This window comes from Anabrus simplex, chromosome 5 (assembly GCF_040414725.1).
Source record: "Anabrus simplex isolate iqAnaSimp1 chromosome 5, ASM4041472v1, whole genome shotgun sequence".
Lineage (NCBI taxonomy): Eukaryota > Metazoa > Arthropoda > Insecta > Orthoptera > Tettigoniidae > Anabrus > Anabrus simplex.
In genome coordinates, this window is record NC_090269.1 from 338,668,646 (window position 1) to 338,693,952 (window position 25,307).

Below are 25,307 nucleotides of genomic sequence, written 5' to 3' on the forward strand. Positions count from 1 at the left end.
CAATTGGATAATGTATAGTTACCAACCATTGACAGTAATTTTTGTTACAAACATTGACGCCGAGCACTATACCCTTTCCCCCCTGACTGTTATACTGTAAATAATTTTATAAACTTTATAATTTCCTATGAGTGCGTCAATTATTCTTCAGAGCACCACTGCTGAACTCTGCTACAATTACCCAGTAATTTTAAGCATTGGTGCCAACTTCTTGTTCTATAAACTTATATTGTTTAACCATCACCATTGTACAAGTGTTTCTCGTACTTAATTTTCCCATTGTAATGTGTATTAATATGTGCATGTTAAATACTAATCAGGTAGCTGATTTTTACCTTGAGGAGGTAATTTGACTGATGACGCCCTCAATGAAGGGCGAAACATGTCTCAAGTGGAATTAATAATAAATTCTTAAATGTAAAATTTATATGTATTGAATAGGTGACAAAATAAACCATTTAGCATCCTACATTCAGCAACTGATATCCCAGATCTCAGGGCCACTTTCCTAGGTCACTTTGCGTGTCTGTTAAATTATCAAGCAGAGTTACCAGTGTACAGATTTATTTATTTAGCTTATGGCTAGTACATAGCTCTACATACAAACATTAAAGAAATATAACAAACAATATAACACTTCAAACAATCAACCAATCTCTAAAACAGATCACAAACTCAAATCTAAACTGTCCATCCATTGTACAACCCCATCAGAAGCACACACCAACTCCTTCAGCTGACCAGAATATGACCTCGGACATTCAATGGCAATATGACGGATGGTCTGTTTCTTAATTAATTAATTTAATTTATTGTGCTTCAGACAGGTACAAACCTAATGATGTGAAACACATACGTATATTATTACATTAGATAAAGACAAATATTAAATTAAAATTATGATATCTTTTATGAAAGTCCTTGTAAAATAATCATAAATGAAATAAAAATACACTTTTCTTCAGTAACATAATATTACCAATATTCGGTTACATATGCACAAAGTATAACAAGGTTTTAAACTATTACAATTAAAATGATTCTCACCACAGTCGCACTCAGGGGAGGAGCACATACCCCACTTATGCAACAATGAACCACATTGACCATGATTGGTACGGTGGTGGATGCTGAAGACTAAAGAGGATCTGCCATTCATCTGGAGCTGTGTTGGTCCACTCAGAACCATTGAAGTTCCTATTGATGAGTTCCCTTGCAGTCTGAATGGGCGGAGATCTCGATTTCAGACGTCCATACCTTACAACCATGTCTTCATGAATGGGAAGACTTGGGTTCATTGTTATCTTCCTGAACTTGCGTATTAGGTTGTTTTGTCTGCGTATTCTTGGAGGTGTTATGTGGCTCAAGACTGGCAACCAGAAAAGAGGAGTGGATCTGACTGTGCCTCTGGCAATGTGCATCGTCTGATTCAGAACATCATCAATATTCTTAACATAAGGGCTATTCAGCCAAACAGAAGAACAATACTCTGCTGTAGAATATACCAGTCCCAATGCTGATGACCTAAGAGTGGATGCTGATGCTCCCCATGTAGAACCTGCAAGTTTCTGAATGATATTGTTCCTGGTCTTCAGTTTAGCAGCGTTATTCATTAAATGCTTCCTGAAGGATAGTGTCCGATCAAGAGTTACTCCAAGGTACTTGGGGTTAGGATTGTGTGGTAGAGGAGAGTTGTCAAGAGAAACATTCAAAGTAATGTTTGCCTGCCTGTTATTATGGTGAAAGAAATGGAGAGGAATAGATTTGACTTTGAAACACTTGAAAAGTAGTTTCATTCTCAAAAAGATTATATTAAAAGTTTTTCAGTCTTTTCAAACACAAAAGTTAACAGTTAGAACATTATAACATACCTGTAAAAACTACTGTATTAGTAACAGAATGAGATGCTTTATTCTACAAGAACATCCTCAGATTCTATCAAACCACTTTTATCGTGCATACATATGTACATCATTGTTTGCATAAAGTGGTGCTGATATGAACAAATGTGACAAATTTTATGAATGTAGAAGTCCATTATTGACACTTAAGTAAATTTGAGAAAGTTTTCTCTACTTATCTTAAAAACCAGCTTTAGCTTCTCATCTGTTACCTCCAGCTGTAGCACACAAGCTGGACTGATTTCAGGTCACTGGCCTCGACTGTGCCTTGCTAACACAAACATGTTTGTAGGGAATGTAAGGGAAGATGGAGGGAGAGGGGACAGCTTTGTTCAACAGAAAGAGAAATGTTGCATTGTTATACTCGTATCTATTTCAGTTCTTCATCTTGAAGTTTCACTGACTTGCACAAAAAGCATTTAACTACTAGCTATAATATCATGAAAAAACTCCTTTCTATTGCATCCCTTATTTTACTTAGAAGTGCTTATGTTTGTTCTTATCTATTACTGTTAGGAATTTTTGGAACGGGAATGAATAAGAAGCATAATAAGAAACTTAAGGATATACAGGAATTCTTCTCTTACAGTGTATGTGCCCCCATATTACATAAGCCCCTTTAGGTATTCTCAGTTCTGGTCTAGAATATCAAGAAGTAACATATGAGACACAGCATCCACATTATGACTCAGCCCAGATAAATCATCAGGGTACAGCATGCCAACAAAATTAAACTCCTGTTCAGGATAAATTATAATTTAGATCATAGACTTTCTGTCATTTACTCATATTACTTTTTAAGTTATTTTGGCAATTAAGAGTGTGATTAAATTCAACTCAACATTGACTTCATTTCTAAACATACCGTACTGTATCATAAATAGTTGTTAATATACTGTTGACCATTAAAATTGCAACACCAAGGAGGGTGTGTACCATCACAACCAGATTTATTGGACAGAATACTCATGTTACATGATTATTCTTGCAGCTCAGTATGATGTATGGAACTAGGGGAAATCAGTACTGTGTGGGCCCACCAAGGATGGAATGATGCAGCATTGAGAAGGAGAGACTTGGGATGTTTATGTGGAGTATCTCTGCCCATGCTGCTTCAGTGCGCACCCATAGTTCATCTGTTGTGGCTATGGGTGTCCTGTGGCATGACATTCTCCTGCTGTTAAAGTTGGCATGTTCTTTGGTTCAGCATGCTAACTTTATCTGTGCTACTGCCTCTCAGCAGCTTTCTGACCTCCACTTGTATACCTTTGTATACCTCTTAACAGTGTTGCTTTTAGCATATGTGCTGCATCACTTGCGTGAACACCTAATTGCATGGTCTTCCTACCCTGGTCTACGCATTCCCTGTGTGGGGTCTATAGGTGCGTCCGGCTTGGTATTACAATTTTCAATGCCAGCAGTGTAATTTTGACAGGCCATTTCATAACTAATATTAGAATGAATTCATGTGCATCTAAAGATGATTACTTGACAATTAAAACTTGTATAACCGTAACATAGAATATAGTATACAGTGGAACCTTGGATTGCGAGCATAATTCGTTCCGACAACATGCTTGTAATCCAAAGCGCTCGTATATCAAAGCAAGTTTTCCCATAAGAAACAATTGAAACGCGGATGATTCGTCTACAACACAAAATTTGTTATTCGCATGCCATTTCTAAAACAAAATATAACATAAAACAAATTAAAGTGCACTTTTCCTTACAACAGAATAATTGTTGGTGTGAGGGAGACGAGAGATGACATGAGAAGCGTTACTGTCTAGCATGAATTTCACTAACGGAATCACTGCTACCTGTTGGCTCACTGGAATTGTTTTCTTTTGGTGCAATTTTAACGGGGAACCTGTCCAATGACTGTTGCCTTTGCCTCTTTTTAAGGATTTCACGAAAAAGTGACATTGCATTGTCATTGAATTGATTCATCGCTCGCACTGCTAAAGCCATATTCGGGTGGTGATTTTCTACAAAATTTTGCACCGTTTTCCACATTTTGCACTTCCCCCGAATCTCAGTTGAAGTGAGAGATTCCATAGACTTTTCCTCCTCCTCTTCCCCAGACAAGATCTCCATAACTTTCTGTTGTTCGCGATGCAGGTCCATCAGTTCGTTGGTGGTCAGTTAATGGCTATGTTCTTCCACCAGCTCTTGAATGTCCACGTCATTCACCTCCAGCCTCATTGTCTTCCCTAAGGAGACAATTTCATTTACAATCAGCAGCTCATTTTCAACAACAGTCCCCTCAAAGTCACGTCCAAGAACACAGTCAGGCCACAGCTTTCCCCAAACGGAAGTGAAAGTTCTCTTGGTGACTCCATCCCAGGCTTTATCGATGATCTTCAGGCAGTTCACGATGGGGAAATGATTTCTCGCAAACTCTTTTTTTTTTTTTTTTTCCTAGTTGCTTTACGTCGCACTGACACAGATAGGTCTTATGGCGACGATGGGACAGGAAGGGGCTAGGAGTGGGAAGAAAGCAGCCATGGCCTTAACTAAGGTACAGCCCCAGCATTTGCCTGGTGTGAAAATGGGAAACCACGGAAAACCATTTTCAGGGCTGCCGACAGTGGGGTTCGAACCTACTCTCTCCCGAATACTGGATACTGGCTGCACTTAAGCGACTGCAGCTATCGAGCTCAGTCGCAAACTCTCGGAGGGTAAGTTTTGTTCCTTCGGTCACTTCGAAACATCGCTGAAATAGTGCTTTGGTGTATAACTTCTTGAAGTTCGAAATGACTTGCTGATCCATAGGATGAAGTAGTGGAGTAGTGTTGGGAGGAAGGAACTTAACCTTAACGAACTTGAAGTCATCCAGTAAGTCATCCTCAAGGCCTCAAGGCCTGGAAGATGAGCAGGAGCATTATCCACAACCAGCAAGACTTTGAGCGGCAGATTATTTTCTGAAAGGTATTTCTTCACTACGAGACCAAAGATCTCGTTCACCCATTCAACAAACGAACAGGGGAGGGGAAAACATAGGCACACATGATGCTTGTATTGCGGAACCTCACTCGCTTATCAAGTTACAATTTATTTAAAATGTTTGCTTGTCTTGCAAAACTTTCGTAGACCAAGTTACTCGCATTCCGAGGTTTCACTGTATTTCATTTATTTGTATATACCTCCTGTGGTATTTATAATCTTTGTGGGTTTTTTTCTTTCATAATCTATTGTATCTTTCATTTTAGTTTCTTTTCAGTTACTCAGGCAATTACTTTCATTTTTGTTTTATTTCTATCCAAAGTCATTTTACTATTGCTTTATCACCCTCCCCTCCCCATCTAGATAAGCATGGAATTTCAGAAATTACCATCTGAAAAGTTTGTTCTTATTTTGAAGGAAACCTTCCCAGAGGAGATGTAGTATTTTAGTAGCCTGCTCAGAAAGTAGTGTCCAATCTATTACTGTTAGGAATTTTTCGAAGGGGAATGAATAACGATGAAATCATGGGTCATAAAGATCTGTAACATACACTGTCTCATCAGAAGTATCCAGAAATCCCTCCATACACATAATCTAGGGCCTAGAAGTCACTACAACCACTGCTGCTGCTATAAAAGGTAGCTGAGGGCACGATGTTGTTCTTGCTACAAAATTCCTGCTGAACGGCTGGAGCAAGGGAGCTGAGCACCTTTCAACATGAATGATTATTGGTTGCTCCATCAGTGGGGGTCATTTCTGCACTTCCTGATCCCTAAATAAACTGTTGGGGACGTGATTGAGAAGTGGAAATGGGAAGACAAAACCAAAGCCAGATAGGCTATGTATGTTCACCGACAAGGACTGTCAAGCATTGATCAAGTCGGTACAGGATAATGGCTTGATATCTTGTGATACCATCACCCTTGGAATTCCACAGTGCCACTAATTGTGTAGTTAACACCATGACTGTACACCAGGAGATACAAAGACAGGAGTGAAAGGCCTATACACCCTGCCATAAACCTCATGTTTTGCCAATGAATGCAAGAGTTTTGTATTGTGGTGTAAAGAGTACTGTCATTGGTCTGTGGATGACTGGAAACATGTTATTTGGAGTGATGATTCTGATTAACACTATACCATGTGGCAGACAGACGGAAGGGTTTGGGTGTAGCAAATACCAGGAGAACTGTACATGTCAGCCTGTACAGTGCCCACAGTGAATTTTCGCAGAGATGGGGTGACAGTATGGGAATGTTTATCATGGAAGGGACTTGGTTCTCTTGTGAAAAGTATGTTTAATTGCAGAAAGATATGAGGACATTTTTGATCAGCTGTTTGTTGCCTACAGCAGAAAACGAGTTCGTACATGTTCATTGTGTGTTTCAGCATGATAATGCTCACTGCCATGAAGTGAGGTCTGGTCGTAAGTAGTTATGGATCATAAGGTTAAGGTTCCAGGAACGGACTGACTATCTATCTATCTATCTACCTACCTATCTATCTATCGTAAGGCTTTTAGTGCCGAGAGTGTCCAAGGACAAGTTCAGCTCACCTGGTGCAGGTCTTTCTATTTGACACACATAGATGACCTGCGCGCTTGGATGTGGGATGATAATGATGATAATGAGGTAGGGAGAGGGTGAAACCCGGTGCTGGCACATAGCCTACTCCTGTCAAATAGCACCAAGGGGTCTGCTCAAAGCTTTACTTCCCCATCCTATGGATGAATCACCATCAACAGTGTCATATTCTCTCACTCCATGTGAACACTGCGGAGTGGTTTGGAATTTAATCCAGGGTTTTGGCTCGCAATCTAGTGATTAGAAATTGTATACCACCATCTCCCCTCTGGGATGATTTAGAATGGCAACTATGCTCGAGACCCCAATGACCAACATCACTGACTACACTTGTTACTCCGTTGTTGGAAGATTAGTCTACCATTTCCCAGAAATGTTTCAATATCTGGTAGACATCTTTCCTGCAGAATTTAAGTTGTGGTATAACTGAGGTACATTTAATGGATGGTTTCAAATAGGCGTCTGGATACTTTTGATCAGATAATGTGTATTAAGAAGAAGAACAGTAATCGCTGTACAGCAACTATAGAATAACTTGTATTAATACTGCCCTGTTCTATAAAGTAAGGTCCTTAGAAGGTTCTGATGTATTTTATTTTTATTTTTTTCCTAGGTAACATCATCAGATCAGTTGGTGTATGGTTAAGGATGAGTGTATCAAGAGAGACTTCATGGACATCCAGGTAAATATGATGTATTTCTTTGGTAAAAATATTACTGTCCAGTTAAGGCACACACATATACAAAGGGTAAACACATATACAAGTATTTTTACAATGTTGTAACAGACTCTGTCTCAAGTTACACTAATATTTACAGACAGTGTGAAGGATATTGATAACACAGTAGTGCTCAGAAATATTTTGCGGGTAACATTTGTTCAAAATTCTTTTAAGGAAACAGTTTAAATTACAAAACATCAGTTACCAACATAAACACATGTATATTTGTAATCGATTTAGTACTAACACAACTCTTATTTATACATAACAATTTTCAATAAAATAATAAGCATAGAATTTTATGGATCAAAAGTATTTTGTTGATAGAACAATACACCAATGCACAAAATATTGTCAAATGATGAGGTACAAATTTAGTACTTAGAAGCATATCTGTGAACACTGATAACAGCACCACATATTCGTGGCATAGAATCCTCAAGCTTCTGAAAAATTACCGATGATAGGTTGGTTCATTCCTCTTGTAAAGCTGCAAAGAACTGATCCTTAATTGAGTAATTCCTGCAACATACACATTGGTACAATTTCTCCCAGATGTGTTCAGTGAGGTTTAGGTCTGGGCTTTGACTTCCTTCTGTGAAAACAAATTCCTCACATGGCTGGAGAAATGCTTTGTATCATTGTGTTATTGAAATATCCAATTTTTAGGCATAGTCTTTTTTTCCATGTAATATCATGCCACACTAGAATGTCACAATATATAGAACAATCCATTATCCCTTCTGTGCACATGAGACGACCAATTTCTCCCATGTCTAGAAAAGCAAGCCCACACCATAATGCTACCACCTCCATGTTTAATGGTTGGTACTTCATATCGTATAGTGCTTCTCTGATTTATTGGTCAACAATTGTACCCAATACCGTAAGACAAGATGAGGTTGAACTTTCTTTCATCGCTCAAGAAGACTTTCAACCAATCTTTTCTCTCCTTTGTGAGATGCTTCTTTGTAGACTCTAACCTGACTTTTCTAATCTTTGGACTGATCAGTGGTTTTCTTTCCTATCTAGATCAGCAGCTGCTAAATGGTGTTTTGTGATGAAAACATGAAAATCTAGTCCATGGTGCCGTGTATACAATCCCTGATTTCCTTTGCAGATTTCTTGGAATCAGCATCTGATTGCTTCCAAACTTTTATTCTCCTGCAGGGTTGCTTTCTGAGGCCGACACTACCTGTGTTTGTTCTGTCCACTTTCTTCTTGCTGTAAACATTAATTCCATACATTTATCAGCAGTTGAATATCCCAAACTTCTTAGCAACTCTAGATTGGGATTTCCCTTCTTTTAAGAACTTTATGGCAGCCTGTCTTAAATCTGCAAAATATTCTCTCTGTTTTGGTTGTTCACAGCAACCTTTAAAAACTTAACATGATATAAATATAATGTACCCTATTCCCATTTCATCTTATGATATAACTTACTGTTCAGAATATTTATAAGCCAATGTAAAATGTGTTTTTCTGAATACTAGTTAAACATACCTCTATCTTAGGCATGCAACAGTAGAAACATGCTGCTACATACTGCATAGTCCTGATGTGCCTAAGCAGTGCTGACAACAGACAGTGCCTAGCTACAAAATACTTTTGAGTGCCACTGTATATTATTTCTTATATTTTTCTTTTACCATAACAAACCAAATTTTTTATATTACATCTAGATGTTCGGAAATTCATAATACAGATTGACATTTTCAGTTTTATTTCATACTTTTTCAAATTTACAAGAAGCATTCTTTAAATTGTAACAGAAGAAAAAGAATGAGAGAAAAAATCTTCCTGAGAACTTTCATTGACTAATGCAAAAAAAAAATTATCTTCTTTTTTTTTAATGGAAGCATTAAAATAACAGATAGCTGGCACTTTTAGAGTACATTACAGCAGTTCTTTGATAAAGCTAAACCTCATTATTCATCTAAAATAAGACATTGTAGAATTATGAATTCAAATTTTTGATGTTCCTATAATTTATAGTTGGCTTAAGAATTAGACTCTTAAAATATTTTGCATTATTATAAACAAAAATGATATATTAACGGATGGTGATTAAAGTACTGATTTACATTGTAAATTTTACATGTGAATCTCACTGGCAAAAATATAATGTAGTGTTATGTAAAAGGTACTTATCTAGAGTTATTTTACCTTGAAAATATTCTCTATAGAGGAGGACAAAGTATCGGTATTTTAATATAACTACTGTACATAGCTTAATAAGCCAGTAATTTCTAAACAAAGACAATTACACTAGACTTAAAAGTCAAAAATATACCAAAATCTCTCATAATTTTTATAACAGTTATTCACTTTTGTAACTTACATGAAAATTAAACAGTTTTTATTTCAGTTTTTTAGACTAATATGAGTATTTTCAAGTTTGTAATAACATAGTTAGGCAGATCTAATCAATCACAAATGGAAGTATGATAGACTTAATGATTATGTAATATTTGTTTTCAGTTGTCATTTTAAGTGTAAAATGTAATAAATTATTTGACAAACATAAATAATTATGAACATTTCTCACATGTTCCTAGACGTCCATCAAGAAAGCATTGCAATAGTGCTGCAGAAAGAAATAAAGATCCTATTCTGGAAGTGCTGAAGGAACACATTAAGCGTCCAGCTACACCAGAGCCTCATCCTGGCAGCCGCTGTCTTGAGATATCATCTGGTTCTGGTCAGCATATTGTCCATTTTGCAGCCCATTTTCCGTGGGTTACTTTTCAACCTTCAGAATATGACATGTCATCCATGGATAGTATAGCAGCATATGTCACAGAATCAGGTCTACGAAATGTAAACCTCCCTATATATTTAAATGTCTGTGATCCTTTCCAGACCTGGGGAGATGGTATCTTTGGGGAGGCATCCTTAAATTATGTTATTAATATTAATATGATGCATATCTCACCGTACAGCTGTACGGAGGGTTTGTTCAAGAATGTTGGTCGTGTCCTTAAACCAGGAGGTATTCTCTTTACATATGGACCATACGCTTTCAATGGTAAGATATCACCCGAATCAAATGTCCGATTTGATGTCATGTTGAGGACTCAGGATCCGGAGTGGGGATTGCGTGATGTCAGTGTGCTGGAGAAGGTAGCCACACAGAATGGACTGCGACTGACCAAAGTAGTTGATATGCCAGCTAATAACAAAGTGTTGATCTGGAAGAAAGATTAAATAATGCTTGTTCAGTACAAGAATAGAACATTGAAAAAAGGCATTATTTGTTGAGTTTTAAGACACCTGAATGAAGTACCCTTTCCCTTATAAAACTGAGCTGAAAATTAAAACCCAGGAGCACTTACTGTCTAACATATATAGATATCCACAGAGCAAAACATTTTACATCCCTCCCTTATGCAGTCTGTAATGTTAAACACCTAACTTCAGCCAAGTACAAGTTTAATTTGGAGTTGTTGATCGAAATCCACTCATTGCTGAAAATATTCATATCACTTGAAAGATAAAAACAGATTATTTTATCATTACAATTCAATGAAATGAACGTCATTAAAAATTACAGAATGATTTAACACAGTTAAGAAACTTAATATCTCAAACTTGGGAAATTAGCAGTTTGATCAAGTACATCTTTTGAATGATTATTGTTATGAAAGTATGGAGATATCTGAATGGTTTTGTAGTTTATTACATTGCATTATAAGCTGCCTCTGTGGATCAGCGGTAGAGTGTCGGCCTCCAGATCCCAAGATAGCGGGTTCAAACCCGGCAGAGGTAGTCGGATTTTTGAAGGGCGGAAAAAAGTCCATTCGACACTCCATGTCGTACGATGTCGGCATGTAAAAGATCTCTGGTGACACATTTGGTGTTTACCCGACAAAATTCATTAAAAATCTCAGCCATAGACGCCCAAGAGAGTTTTGGTTTACTCGGTCTGCCGTCTAGTGGTGGCCTAGAGTAAAACGGAACGTCGAAATTGACGAGCAGACAGCCAGATGGCGTCAAATTGAAATGTCTGCACACGGTAGCTGAGGCCATACGATTATTATTATTATTATTATTATTATTATTATTATTATTATTATTATTATTATTATATTATGATCATCACCATAGTCATCAGTATTCTACCACTCCAGCAGTCCTGGTGTGAAAATAAACTAGCCTGTAATCTGTAAACTTACACACAAAAATCCAAAATATGTCCCAGATTGATGTTGATTTATTGATTGAAATTCTTCCATTGCCAAGAAGTAGTTTGCACATAACTTGAAACATTAAAAAAAAAAAAATTTACAGTGTAACCTTATTAACCTGGACTAATTAGGGAAATAAGTTGATTAGATTAACAAAAATCTGAAATAATTAACTGAAATAATCTAAAATAACTGTCGAAAGTACATTAAAACTTTGTTTATAGGGACAAAACATGCTTTAAAGCATGGGCCTAAAAAAAAGTATTCACTATGTAAGTACGCAAACATACAGTAGAAACAAAGCAGGCATTTGTGAAAAGCTTTGTTTGGAGTGTACTTGGATGCACAGTAAAACTTTGATAATTCGAAATGATAGGGACCAAAAGAATTGACTTTGAATTACGTAACTTCATATTAAATTAATTTCTGCGTAACAAAAGCATATTGAAAATATGAAAGTTAGTGTTGTATTTGCAACTCGAACCCGGATATCTCCAATCCTCAAGACGAGTAGAGCAGAAATTATAACAAAGATAATAATTCCCAATTTTTTTTTCAGTCTAGAATACAAGAAGAATAAAAGGAAGCTGCAAAAATTGAGTATGTGGTACAGAGACTTGCATAATAATAAAAAAAGTCCAGGGTTCATCAGTCTTAAAATTGACATACCTAAATAGACTGGCCCACTCTTCCTGAATATTTAGAACACACTTATCCATTATTTTTCATAAATATGAAACAGTAAACTGAAGCAAGAAAACTATTGTCAATCACCTGCTATTGGCAGAAAGGATGTACGATTGTAGTAAATTCCATTAGACAATTGGAAACAATTCACAGGCAGTGTCTACAGTCATGAAAAGAATACAGTAATAAAATGCGGATGCAGCAAGAATTTTAAAATTGACTAGTTATGCACAGTTAACAGGCCAAAAATTGGGTTGAATGTGCCACCAAATTCTTTCTGGTCTGTAGCGCTTTATATCCGATATTTACGAAGAAAAATAAATCCTGCAGTTATCTATGGTATGAAGTACTTACATAACTATTGTAAGTTGATTATAATCCAGGATGCAATCATATTTACATCCTAATGCAAAGCACACACAATATTCTGTTTACTTTATTTGAAACCATTGATACCTCGATGATCGAAACACATGAAAAAAATTAAAACACAAAAAATATTGTATTTACGTGAATAATCCCTGCATTTTTTTTTAATTGAGGCATGAAATTGGGGTGCGGGTTTTATTTGCGTCAATGTTGGCAACACGCTCCTGGCTCACCTAGTTTTCAATATTGGGTGTACAATTATGCTTTGTGTAACCGCAGATGGAAGAAAACTGCCCCCATATGCCATATTTAAACGGCAAACAATACAGACTTTTAATTTAAAACTGTCTTTACATTTTAAAAACATAGTATTTTACACAGTAATTTAAATTCAAAATTTTTCCGAGTCACGATAGAATGCGTCTTCCACAATCCGCAGGGGTAGCTTTCCGCACTTTCACTCACTTCGATGTGTTGACAGTTTGTTTCATAGCTGCTAAGTTTGAGTGAAATTATAATTCTTTTGTATTCAGCATTTTAAGGAACACCACAATATCACGAAACTGGCAAGATGCGAAGAAGCAGAATCCGTCAACACTGGCGATTCTCTTTGGCAATGCTGACAGTTGGTGAAAAAGCCTGGCTCATAATTATAATCAATTTGTACGCAACGAACAATATTGTCAGTGCCAATGAAATTGTATTGCTTCTTTTTATGCTTAGCTCAAACTGACATTTTAGAAGGAGATGGGGGTCACTGTACTGTGTTGCAATGCAGACAGAAGCAAAAGACTTCCTCCCCTCGTCATGGGAAAGTTTGATAAGCCACGATGTTTGAAGGGCATCGGGTACTTTCCGTACAAATATAAGACATCTAAAAATTAATACAGTACAGTAATCCTATGAATAAAGTACTTGCACAGGAGAGCCAGCATACACTTCTCGTCTTTGAATATTTTTTCATTTTTCTTTTTCATTACGTGAGGTTTTGTTTGTCAGTGAGTTGTCCAAATGCATTATTTGAATACTCTAAATGCACCGTGTTGGATACATTTTGTAAATAGTTCTTTTCCATTGCATTTGAAAGGTTTAAACTGTGAATAAATGTTTATTGCATGCATAACGGATCTTAGAATATTTTTTTGACGCGGCAAGGGTTGGCATTTCTGAAGTACGAGTTAGCGGTTAATTCAAAATCACGAAATTCAAAGTCCGATTTTTGCGTCCCAACGACTTCGAATTAATGAGGTTTTACCATATTGCAAAACTAACATCCGAGTTCGCCGGTGTGTCTGTTTCAGCTGTTTACATTGCACGAAAAAAAATTATCCATCACCAGTCGTATTAATATCCGCGTAAAGAAAAGACCGCATGTGAAAAGTGTTTTAGACATGGTGTGTAATGAATTTGTAAGTAATGTAGGAGAGGATACTATTGATTCAAGAGACAACAAATCTTTCGATCTACAGGGAATCGAGCCTACTGCAAATTCAGATTAATAAAATACCTAGGCCTACTTAATAATTTTCATGGCAAATATATTTTATAGCAGTGATAATGTATTTCTCAAATATGTTCAGGCAAAGCAGCTATATCCGTAAATTTACATGTTCATATTTGCGTAAAGACCATGTGGACCTCGCGGAGTGATATGAAAAGTTTGTTTATGCCTATGTTACTCTTTCAATGGAAGGAATTTTTGTTCATTTAATTTTTTCAAAGCCTTCCTAAAATTAGGGTGGGGGGATTATTCAACGGTGGGGATTATTTGCGTAAATACGGTATGTATGATGGGGTGGCCAATATAAAGTTACTCTAACATGGTAGCCAACATAGAAATTAAGTTCCAACAATAACGCATTTCAACATCTTCCTCGTTAGGCAAACACTGAAAAACAATGTCGTTCTTTTCTGAAATACGAGTCAATTGTGCGCTGCTTATGTGTATTTCTGTAAATTGTTGAAATAAAATCTTCTATTACATCCATTGCATTCACAATACTTTCTGGGGCATTGCTGGTAGAGATGACACTGTCCAGAATCGATAAGGCTGTCATTGCGTCTTTAGCCGGCGGGCGCGTGAGAAGAGACTCAGTTTCAGATGTTTTTTCTGCTTGCAATTCCATTATAAACAAATTTAGACTCTATGAAACTTGAACAAAAATAATTCTGCGACCGTAGTGTATATGTACCTCGCGACAATAATACCGCTCGTTGACAATGCGATAAAAAAGTAACAAAGAAGCAACAATATAAGCTTTAATTCCTGAAGAACTGAAGTAGGTTCAACCTACTTTTCTGGCGCATACATGACAATGAAGGATACAAGACAGTTGCTCATTGTCGTTAATTGTCATCTACAATGACTTTATTTGTTAGCTGCTCTGCAGATTACAGATTACAGTGCTGATTTTGAATTATATAGTTTAGGGGCGTGATGAGAACTTCAAATTACATATTAACCATATTTTGAATTAACTAATTGAAATAACACATGAAGGCCTATATTTGAATTCGGGGAATGGCATTTACTTCAAAATACTCATATTTTGAATTAACCGACTTTGAATTAAAGAGTTCTCGCTCTAAATGCAAAAGTTGGAAATTTGAAGGACTGAGATTGGAAAAAACGGAGATGTGGATGTGGAGAAGAATTACTCGAACGACTTGGATACAGAAGAAAAGCAACATCCAGCTTTTCCAAGAAATAGATTTAAAAGGAAGCCTCATTAAAAAGATTGAAAGAAGGAAGGCAGAAACCATTGGTTAAATTATGCAAACGAGCATTTTCTCCACCTGTTTTCTTTCTTTTGGATGTTGAATCACTTTTGGTCCATCCTTTCTTACTACTAATAAAACAATCACATACCAATCACTTAATGCCTACATCGAATTCTCTGCTTGTGTATATATATTCAGCCCATTGGTCTCTGTATTAACTGCTTCCCAGTGTGGAATATAACATAACACTTTTATCCCCCCTGTGGGTGGGGGACACAAGTGAAGAACACACCCACGGTATCCCCTGTTTGTCGTAAGGGGTGACCAAGGGGTGATTGTATTAGAACCATGAAAGTACTTGTGATTAGTACCATGACGCGAGGAACACCATGGGTCATCTTTACCACTATGTTAGGTACACAATAGGTTTGTGATTATTAGCAATAGAAGGAGAGTCTGTATGGGTTGTCGAGTATCCGTGATTAGTTCCATTGTGAGAAACACCACGGGTCTGGGCGTTGCCTGTGATTAGTATCACTATATCAGCGACACCATGGGTCTGCATTGCCTGTGATTAGTACCCACTATATGAGGAACACCCCAGGAATACCGGCACCCGTGATTAGTACACCTAGGTGAGGAACACCATGGGTTTGCATTGCCTATGAGTGGTGCCATTATATGAGATACACCATAGGTCTGCGTTACCTGGGTGAAGTACAATACTTGTGAGTAGTACCATAATGTGTGGAATACCGTGAGTCTACGCTACTTTTGATTAGTACCGCAATATGACAAATACAATGGTTCTACTTTACTAGCGATAAGTACCATTATGAGGGATGTCATTGACCTGGATTTTGGACCCCCTTAGACAACAGGCATTTTTGATTCAGGTTTGTGCTTTAGAAGGAATCCCTTGGTCAGGAATACTATTGTTTGTGAGTTTCTGGGCTGGATCCAATGATTGTTTTAAATTCCTATACATCCATTTATTCTTCATCATCTCGTTCTTTGTTCTGGTCAGTGGATGATTTTGAACTTTTGAATTGTCATTACTTTTTGTCTCATTTCGTACCATTAGAGGCCGATGACCTAGATGTTTGCTATTGCTGTTGGCTTTACGTCGCACGGACACAGATGATCTTATGGCGACGATGGGACAGGAAAGGGCTAGGACTGGGAAGGAAGTGGCCGTGGCCTTAATTAAGGTACAGCCCCAGCATTTGCCTGGTTTGAAAATGGGAAACTACGGAAAACCATCTTCAGGGCTACCGACAGTGGGGATCGAACCCACTATCTCCTGAATTCTGGATACTGGCCGCACTTAAGCGACTGCAGCTATCGAGCTCGGTGAACTAGATGTTAGGCCCCCTTAAACAACAGGCATCATTTACACTTTTATCACTGTACAGAATAGCACCTTCTTAAACAATAATCTTGTTTTTTGAAAAAAAAAAAAGTATGCCTTTTTACTTCCAATGCCTTAATTATACGGTACCCAAAGTAGTTCAAGATAACTCTGTTAAATAGATTTTGCTTTGAAATGCCCCCTACAGGAGAACAAAAACTTCTAATATTTTACAGAATTTTCTATGATATCCTAGATACAACATAGTAGGGCGTGCAGCCTGTCAAAATGATTACTCCTTGCCCATGCCAGAGAAAAGAGAAAGTTTGCACGTTTAAATGATCGGGCCTGACATACCACTTGCTGGTTACAAATTTGTAAAACCTTATGACTCCTGACACTCTATAAACAAATGCTGGGCTGAGTGGCTCAAACGGTTGAGGGGCTGGCCTTCTGACCCCAACTTGGCAGGTTCGATCCTGGCTCAGTCCGGTCGTATTTGAAGGTGCTCAAATACGTCTGCCTCATGTTGGTAGATTTACTGGCACATTAAAGAACTCCTGCAGGACAAAATTCTGGCACCTCGGCATCTCCAAAAGGTATTATTATTATTATTATTATTATTATTATTATTATTATTATTATTATTATTATTATTATTATTATTATTATTATTATCTATAAACAAAAGTATGTAGGACTATCAGTATATATAAAAGGAAGTAACCCACTTAATTATATTGACATCACCTCTTCATTAGTGTTACTTTCTTTTCAACCTTTAGCTGGTAAAAGCCATGTAACCCCTTTGGCTCATATTTTATTTGAATGACTTTCTGTTAGGTCATCAGCCCAGAGGCTGGTTCGACCATCAGTTAGCACCACCAATGGCTATACAGTTATAGGGAAACTGCAAAAACCAATGGCAGAGCCCAAATGAGGCATACTAGGCAAGAAGGCATTTGAATGACAAATGATTCCTGGACCAATAAAACTAATTGTCTGCAGTCGCTTAAGCGCGGCCAGTATCCAGTATTCGGGAGATAGTAGGTTCGAACCCCACTATCGGCAGCCCTGAAGATGGTTTTCCGTGGTTTCCCCATTTTCACACCAGGCGAATGCTGGGGCTGTACCTTAATTAAGGCCATGGCCACTTCCTTCCCACTCCTAGCCCTTTCCTGTCCCATCGTCGCCATAAGACCTATCTGTGTCGGTGCGACGTAAAGCAACTAGCGAAAAAAAAAAACTAATTGTTCCTGCTGTCACTCCCATTGGGACCGATAATAATGTTGTTTTGTTCTTGAAAGCAGCAATCACCACTGCCATCAGCCATTCTCCTTAAGGAAAAGGGTAGGCTGATGACCTAGATGTTAGGCCCCTTTAAACAACAAGCAAAGAAAAGGGTTGTCAACTGTAAAGTTCTTGGTGATTATTTCTCATTTACTTCTTCTGAGACCGAGCTCGATAGCTGCAGTCGCTTAATTGCGGCCAGTATCCAGTATTCGGGAGATAGTAGGTTCGAACCCCACTATCGGCAGCCCTGAAAATGGTTTTCCGTGGTTTCCCATTTCCACACCAGGCAAATGCTGGGGCTGTACCTTAATTAAGGCCACGGCCGATTCCTTCCCACTCCTAGCCCTATCCTCTCCCATCGTCGCCATAAGACCTATCTGAGTCGGTGCGACGTAAAGCAACTAGCAAAAAAAAAAAAACTTCTTCTGAAGAATTGCTTCAGAGAACTGGACTAAACATGAGACTGAGAAAGTAATATATACAGTCTAGGCTGGAGGGCACTTTCAAGGTGAAATCTACTTGAAGTATTTGACACACCCACTTCTTTGAACATCCACCACGCAGCTCTGGATTTGTTTCAAAATAAAGATGTCAGCTACTCAAGTAGCAGCCTTCCTGTTGCTAAACCGGGCATTCCAAATACTGGGCAACGTACTGTTATCAGCTGGTAGGAAATACCACTGCACTAGTTCAGTGAGAGAATCAGCCCAGAAGTGGTTGGTGATGCTCTATTCCAGCCTGTTACAAACATATTTTACGAGTGTTTCAGGTACGGGACATGCGTTTCCTGTGATCTCAAAATTGTTTGTTGTGCAACTCTCTATTGAATGTCAAGTTATTACAGTAAGTTACAATGGTCAATGGTGGTGGTGGTGGTGGTGGTGGTGATTCTTGTTTGAAGGGACCCAGCAGCTAGGTCATCTGTCCCTAATGGTACGAGATACAATGAAATGAAACAATAATTAAAGCTTCAAAATGTATCCACTGACTAAAATCTAAAATGAATGATGATGAAAAAATGACCATGATGAATCTAAAACAATCAGTCGATCCAAATCACAATGCCTCATATTCTGAGATGATGCTTGTTGTCCAGCATGTATTTATAAATACCAGGGGTAGTGCATCAAAGTTTTAAAACTTTTAGAATAAGAAGCATCCTTTTTGCTATAACAGAGATTGTTATTATATTATTTGAAGTTCAGATGTGTTTGGACGTGCTTTCTATGTAGGCCTATGTAATTTATAATACAAAGCTGTCCATTATATTTAAAAAATGATATATATTTGTGATATGTATTTCTAAATCTTGACTTAAACTTGAATGACATTATATCTCCACACTAGCAATATTGAATACCAAATTTTCTCGCATAACTAATGCCCTTGCATAATTTATGTATCCCAATATTTTGGGTCCAAAGTGGAGAAAAAGAAATGTTCACTATTTTATGCACCCACTTCTTCGAACATCTATCACGCAGCTCCGGATTTGTTTCAAAATAAAGATGTCAGCTACTCAAGTAGCAGCCTTCCTCTTGCGAAACCGGGCGTTCCAAACACTGGGCAACGTGCTGTTATCAGCCGGTAGGAAATACCACTGCACTAGTTCAGTGAAAGCCGGCCCCGTGGTGTAGGGGTAACGTGCCTGCCTCTTACCCGAAGGCCCCGGGTTCAACTCCCGGCCAGGTCAGGGATTTCTAACTGGACCTGAGGGCTGGTTCGAGTTCCATTCAGCCTACGTGATTAGAATTGAGGAGCTATCTGATGGTGAGATAGCTACCCCGGTCTTGAAAGCCAAGAATAACGGCCGAGAGGATTTGTCGTGCTGATCACACAACACCACGTAATCTGCAGGCCTTTGGGCTGAGCAGCGGTCACTTGGTAGGCCAAGGCTCTTCAAGGGCTGTAGTGCCATGTGGGTGGGGTGGGTTGAGTTCAGTGAGAATCAGCCCAGAAGTGGCTGGTGACGCTCTATTCCAGCCTGGTACAAACATATTTTACGAGTGTTTCAGGTACGGGACATACGTTTATTTTTTATCTCAAAATTGTTTCTTAGTCTACAGTGAACAAGTATTTGGATAATACTGCATCATATAAACTTGTGGTGATCAGTTATGCCGAAACATACGGGAATAGGGCAGCGGGCCGGAAGTATTCAGTGTCCGAATGCAACGTGCACTATTGCAGTAACAGTGAAGTGCATTTGAAGCAACCAAGTCTCGCAGAGCATTTCACGGACCAAAAAGCGGCAAGTTTCTGCAAGTAGAGGAGGATCTGCTTAAATATATGATTTCATTACGCAACGTTGGATATGCCGTTTCTCACAAAATGCTGTATTTTAAAGGACGAGGAATAGCCGCTGCACATGAAATCAGTGTCTCAGATTTGAAGGTTAGCCACAGCTGGATGAATAATTTTATGAGGATAAATGGACTTTCTCTTCGACAAAGAACAGCATTATGTCAAAAAATGCCGAATGATTTCAACCAAAAAGCAATTGATTTTCATCGCTTTGTGATTGAGAAGCATAAAGTGAAGTAATATTTGATCTCCCAAATAGGAACCGCAGGTCAGACGTCTGTCATTTTCCATATGCCACGAAGTCGAAAATTGTTAGGAAAGGAACATTGAGTGTTATCATACGCGCTACCGGAAGTGAAAAACAATGGTGTACTGCAATCCTCGCTGTAAAAGCTGATGGCAGAAAGCTTGCACCTTACGTTGTTCTAAAATGAAAAACAGTGCCTAAAGTAAAATGTTCACAAGGGATCCACATTCGTATCCAAGAAAAAGGATGGACATGTCACTTCCCTACAAGATTGGATATGAACGGTTTGGAGAATCTAGCAGGGTTCCTCCTTCGATGCCCGGCTCTTCTCGTGCTGGATGGTTTTCTTTTTTCTTTTTTTTTCCGGTATGTCAATATCATGACATTAAATGAATTGTACTTTTATTAGTTCATGTTTATTTCACTTCAGGTCATATTGTCAGCTCGTAACGGGAAGAATATTTTCCACTGTTGGTCCTTCAAACCCACGTGTCCAACTTACCTGATGTACCCTATTTGACTTTTCAGAAAAAATCTCACGCCGGAATTTTACCCCAAATGACGATAACAGCAAATGAGTTGAATCAATTGTGTTTATATTATATTTGATGTTTCTTTTAAATGTAAATGAATTTTAAATAATTTTTAAATATCTAAATTTCTTGAATAATTTACGCATCCGAAGGTTTCATCTGTATTTTTTGTCAAAATTGTGCGTTAATTGCGCGAGAAAATACGGTATAAATTTTTATTATTGTGATTGGACATTTTAACGAATAGAGGCAACCAACAAATTTGGTCCTTTCTCTGGGGCTGTGAGGAAATTAATGATGTTAAATTTATTTCTTCTCCAGGGTTTTTGCTGTCTAGTTTTGATTTAACAACTACATCCATTTATTAAATAAATAAATATATTTAGTGAAGAACTTAACAGTATTCACATATTGAAATTGACAAAATCTAACCACAGTTATGTATCAAAACAAACAGTACTGAAATTATAAACATGTTCCGAATATCAAGATATGTCATAATATGCAGCACATGTCTAACTGCGGTACAGCATGTGTTCATAATGTACTCCCTTATGTCTTGCATATTGATCGTAACAACCCTTTAGATTGTCGAATTTGTTGGTGCTGCAAGGCCACAAAAAATTACTGTATCTTCTCTCCTAATTTGGAAACCTTCCTAGGTGAGTCATCTGACCGGAAAACAGATTCTTTCAGCATGCTCCATATGAAGGCATCTGGGGGCGTGAGATCTGGAAAATGGGAAAGGTAAGGGAATCCTGTTCCATGGAAAATAAATTATCTCCAAGGTTTTGTTGCAGAAGGGCAAGCGACCCCCTTGCTGTGTAGGTTGTAACTTTGTCTTACTGCCTCCATTGTCATTGTTTAACAGGTTTCTGGTGAAATTCAGTACTCTTTGATGTTCAGATCACATTTGTAATATCAATACCGGTACTGGTCGTTTTATAAACATTAAAATAAAAATAATAATAAATAATAATAAAGACTAATAATAACACTGGTACAACACACGTAGCTCAGGCAGACATTTTACCAGACCCCTTTGAACGGCTAAGGTGACCAGTCACCGCTCTTCCAACATAAGAGACTTCAATTCATGCCCATTGCATCTTATTTTCTCCATCTGTGATCTTGAACTCCCAGTAAAAATGAGGACACCTGTTTTCGCTTTAACCATTATTTTAAAGGAACTGGATATTGGCCTCACAAGCACCTTCAGGCGTGATCAATCCTGTTGAAGTGTTACTACTCCAAGTCAACTACAATATGTGATTTCTCGTACCCGACTCAGGTGTCTATGCAATAATGAGATTTAATTAGTTAACCATTCTAATTATCTTCTTCATTCCAATGAACATAAAAAATCATTTTTATGTATGAACATTCTTATTGATTGACTGATAGCAATGATATCCTACATTATTTTAATTACTTCACTACCAGCTCTATGTTGTACTTTATGTTTTTCAACCTCTGTCAACACGATTGCATGTTTTTCTCTTAGCCATGTCAAACATTGGTATATGTTTTCACACTAGTTTTAAGCCTATTTGATTTTCTGTAATGTAAATGTCGAATCTTAGGGTACCATATATTTTAAGGACACTAGGTTCAGGGCCCTGACCTAACTTTAGGCCAAGATTTATTTTGGCTGATGATGCTTACAACAGTTAAGCGAAACATGCCCCAACTTACAACACCAGTTGTAAAGTTTATATCCTAAATATAAGGAAAGGTAAGTATTGGAAAGGTGGTGTAAATTATTATTCTTATTTTAATGTTTATAATCTGATGTCCAATACAGTCTACAATGAGATTTATTACTTGTAATGTACTGGTCGTTTTGCCGTATACTGTATTACTTTATTTTGTATATTCAGACAACTCAGATTAGAAAGATAACTAGGATTGAATATAATGTATTATGATAAGAATCTGCTAGAAAGTGACAAAAATTCATGTCTTCACCTTTTACAAATTAGTTTTTGATGTCATTTATGTACACCGTAATCAATCTCCTTTACCTTTCTAATTTGACTTTAGCTGGTTGGTTTCAACACAGGAGACTTGTCTGCACCCTCTTACATGTAAAGAACATTAAATTACATGTGAAATAAAATATATGAATGAATCTCCTGTTCAGGATGTTTAATGATTAATGGTGATTGAATTGCAATAAAAGCTAACAGAGGATTGCTTTGTTAGATAGCAGATTGCCCATATCTATAGTTCATAAGATAGAAAGTTAAAAATAGTCTAAAACTTTTTGCCTATATGTGGCTGAAATAGTACAAATCTTCCTTATGCCATCCTCTTTGTAAGTGGTTAAAATAGCACAGACCTTTCTTAGGCACCTTAAAGATATTATGTCTGTGTGTGTGAAGGACCATTTCAAATTACCCAACACTAATTACATGGTGAAAGTGATGTCTGTATTACAGTGATACATTATTTAAGGAAAAGAGTTATATATTTCCCTAAATGTGTAGTTTTAGCTGCTATTAGAAATAATAAAAATGTTATTTTTTTGACATATCCTTATAAAATCTTTTTCTAGAAATGTGATAACGTTTCAAGAATAATAGGTTGCAACCTATGCCTAAATAGAAACAAAGAAGATAATCTGTAGATGATACAAAAAGCTGGTTATTAGACTGTTTAAGTGTATTTTGCTTTGAAACTGAAAGTTGTGTGTTGTAAATGTCATCTACCCTTTTTTAGTGGAGTAAATTAATGAAAAGTTGAGGGTGAGTGTATAAAAAATTTTAAGTCATAAAGTACTATACTTGAGGAAAAGTGTATATACATGTTTGCACACAATTAACTCTGCTATAGTATTCCCTCCAGTAGAAATCTGCTCCCTTTACCAGATAGCAGTACAATCAGAATGTTGGAATTGGTAAGCAGACTGCCTAGATTCCACTTATTATTTGTTATGTATGATTCAAATTGAGCCGCCCTCTAGTGCTGCCTTCTGGTGTTATTTGGTGTCTTGTCCTTAACTATGTGCAGCCATATTTGTACAGTTAAGTTCGTGCTGCTCACTTGACCTGTTGAGATGTATTCTTTATGTTAATCTTATTCTACTCTTGTGTACAGTAAACCCGCACTCTAGATTAATTTAACGGGCGTCGTGTTTCACCTCACAACCCACAACCTTATTAATAGGTTATGAGTCGGGGTATCGTGTGTAAGAAAGTGGAATTATAGAAAGGCATGAAAGTGCGGTTACGTTATCTGTATTGCAAGTGACTAATCTCATGTTTTAATCCGTATTGAAATCTGTTAGTATACAATAATAAAGTTTTATTATGAATCCACCTGTTCAATACATTATAATGTTGTTACATTAAAATAACTTCATTAGTTAAAAAGTTACATATGGGACATGTTTCGCTCCCATATGTAACTTTTTAACTAATGAAGTTATTTTAATGTAACAACATTATAATGTATTGAACAGGTGGATTCATAATAAAACTTTATTATTGTATACGTTATCTGTAACCTGAGAAATGGCGTCATCTGCGACAGTGTACATTAAAATGTTTTCAAAAGATAATTATGATGCATGGAAAATTCACATGAAAGCATTACTCATTAAAAATGATGCATGTAACTACGTGAGTGGTGCAAAAGTGAAGACTGAGGTAAATGCAGAGAATGCAGCCACAGTAACGGCATGGGAATCAGGAGATAGTAAGGCTATGTCAGACATACTTCTGGGAATCTCTTCAACCGAGTTGAAACAAGTGAAAGGTTGTACGACGTTGAGACAATTTGGGAAAAAGTTGGAAGTGTCTACCAGTCCAAAGGCCCTGCAAAAAAAGCTAACCTGCTGAAACAAATAGTGCTTTAACGCATTAACGAGGGTGACAACATTCATGATCATCTGCAAAGATTTTTCTATGCTGTTGACCGACTCATTGATATGGAAGTGCTGATAAATGACCACCTTCTGTCGATATTGTTACTCTACAGTTTACCACCGAGGTTTGATAATTTTTGTATCACAATCAAGACACGTGACAAACTCCCAAAATATTGTGCATAAAAATAGTCGAGGAAAGAGACGCGTGATTGAGTAACCGACAAACATGTATGCAGAATGCGATGTTAGTGCAGAAACAGAACAATAACAACAGTCAGAACTGTGGTAAACCAGGTAAATCGAATAAGTATGACAGTGACACATTCAAGTGTTTCAAGTTCACAAAGCTGGGTCACAAAGCAGTGAATTATCAATCGAGAGTGAAAAGTGACCAAAACAAAGGCAAGACAGAAAACACGTTGTTGTACACTGCGCCAGTTTCAAGCGTGTGTCATGAAGCAAACATCTCGTTGGTCCATTCGACAGGCAAGAAACTATGATGTTTGGATAGTGGGTGTACCGCACACATGGCCAAGGACATTGACAGTTTTAAGTGTACTGAATCAAACATTTGTGAAACGTTAAAATTGGC

The 25,307-nt window shown here is 37.4% G+C and overlaps 2 protein-coding genes across 7 annotated transcripts in view; one reads left to right on the top strand and one right to left on the bottom strand.

Annotated features, from left to right (window-relative positions):
* LOC136874080 (methyltransferase-like 26) overlaps positions 1-10,400 on the top strand; it is a 49,306-nt gene extending 38,906 nt beyond the window's left edge. For all 6 annotated transcript variants that reach the window (XM_067147616.2, XM_067147612.2, XM_067147614.2 and 3 more), the window contains 2 exons: positions 7,044-7,113; positions 9,711-10,400. In XM_067147616.2, the coding sequence (XP_067003717.1) occupies positions 7,079-7,113; positions 9,711-10,359 (684 nt within the window). In that variant the 5' untranslated portion in view covers positions 7,044-7,078 and the 3' untranslated portion in view covers positions 10,360-10,400. The remainder of the gene's footprint in view (positions 1-7,043; positions 7,114-9,710) is intronic.
* Positions 10,206-25,307, bottom strand: part of LOC136874082 (LHFPL tetraspan subfamily member 2 protein) — a 237,726-nt gene continuing 222,624 nt past the window's right edge. Inside the window, exon 6 of the mRNA XM_067147618.2 lies at positions 10,206-10,343. The gene's annotated coding sequence lies outside the window, so the exon portion shown is untranslated. The remainder of the gene's footprint in view (positions 10,344-25,307) is intronic.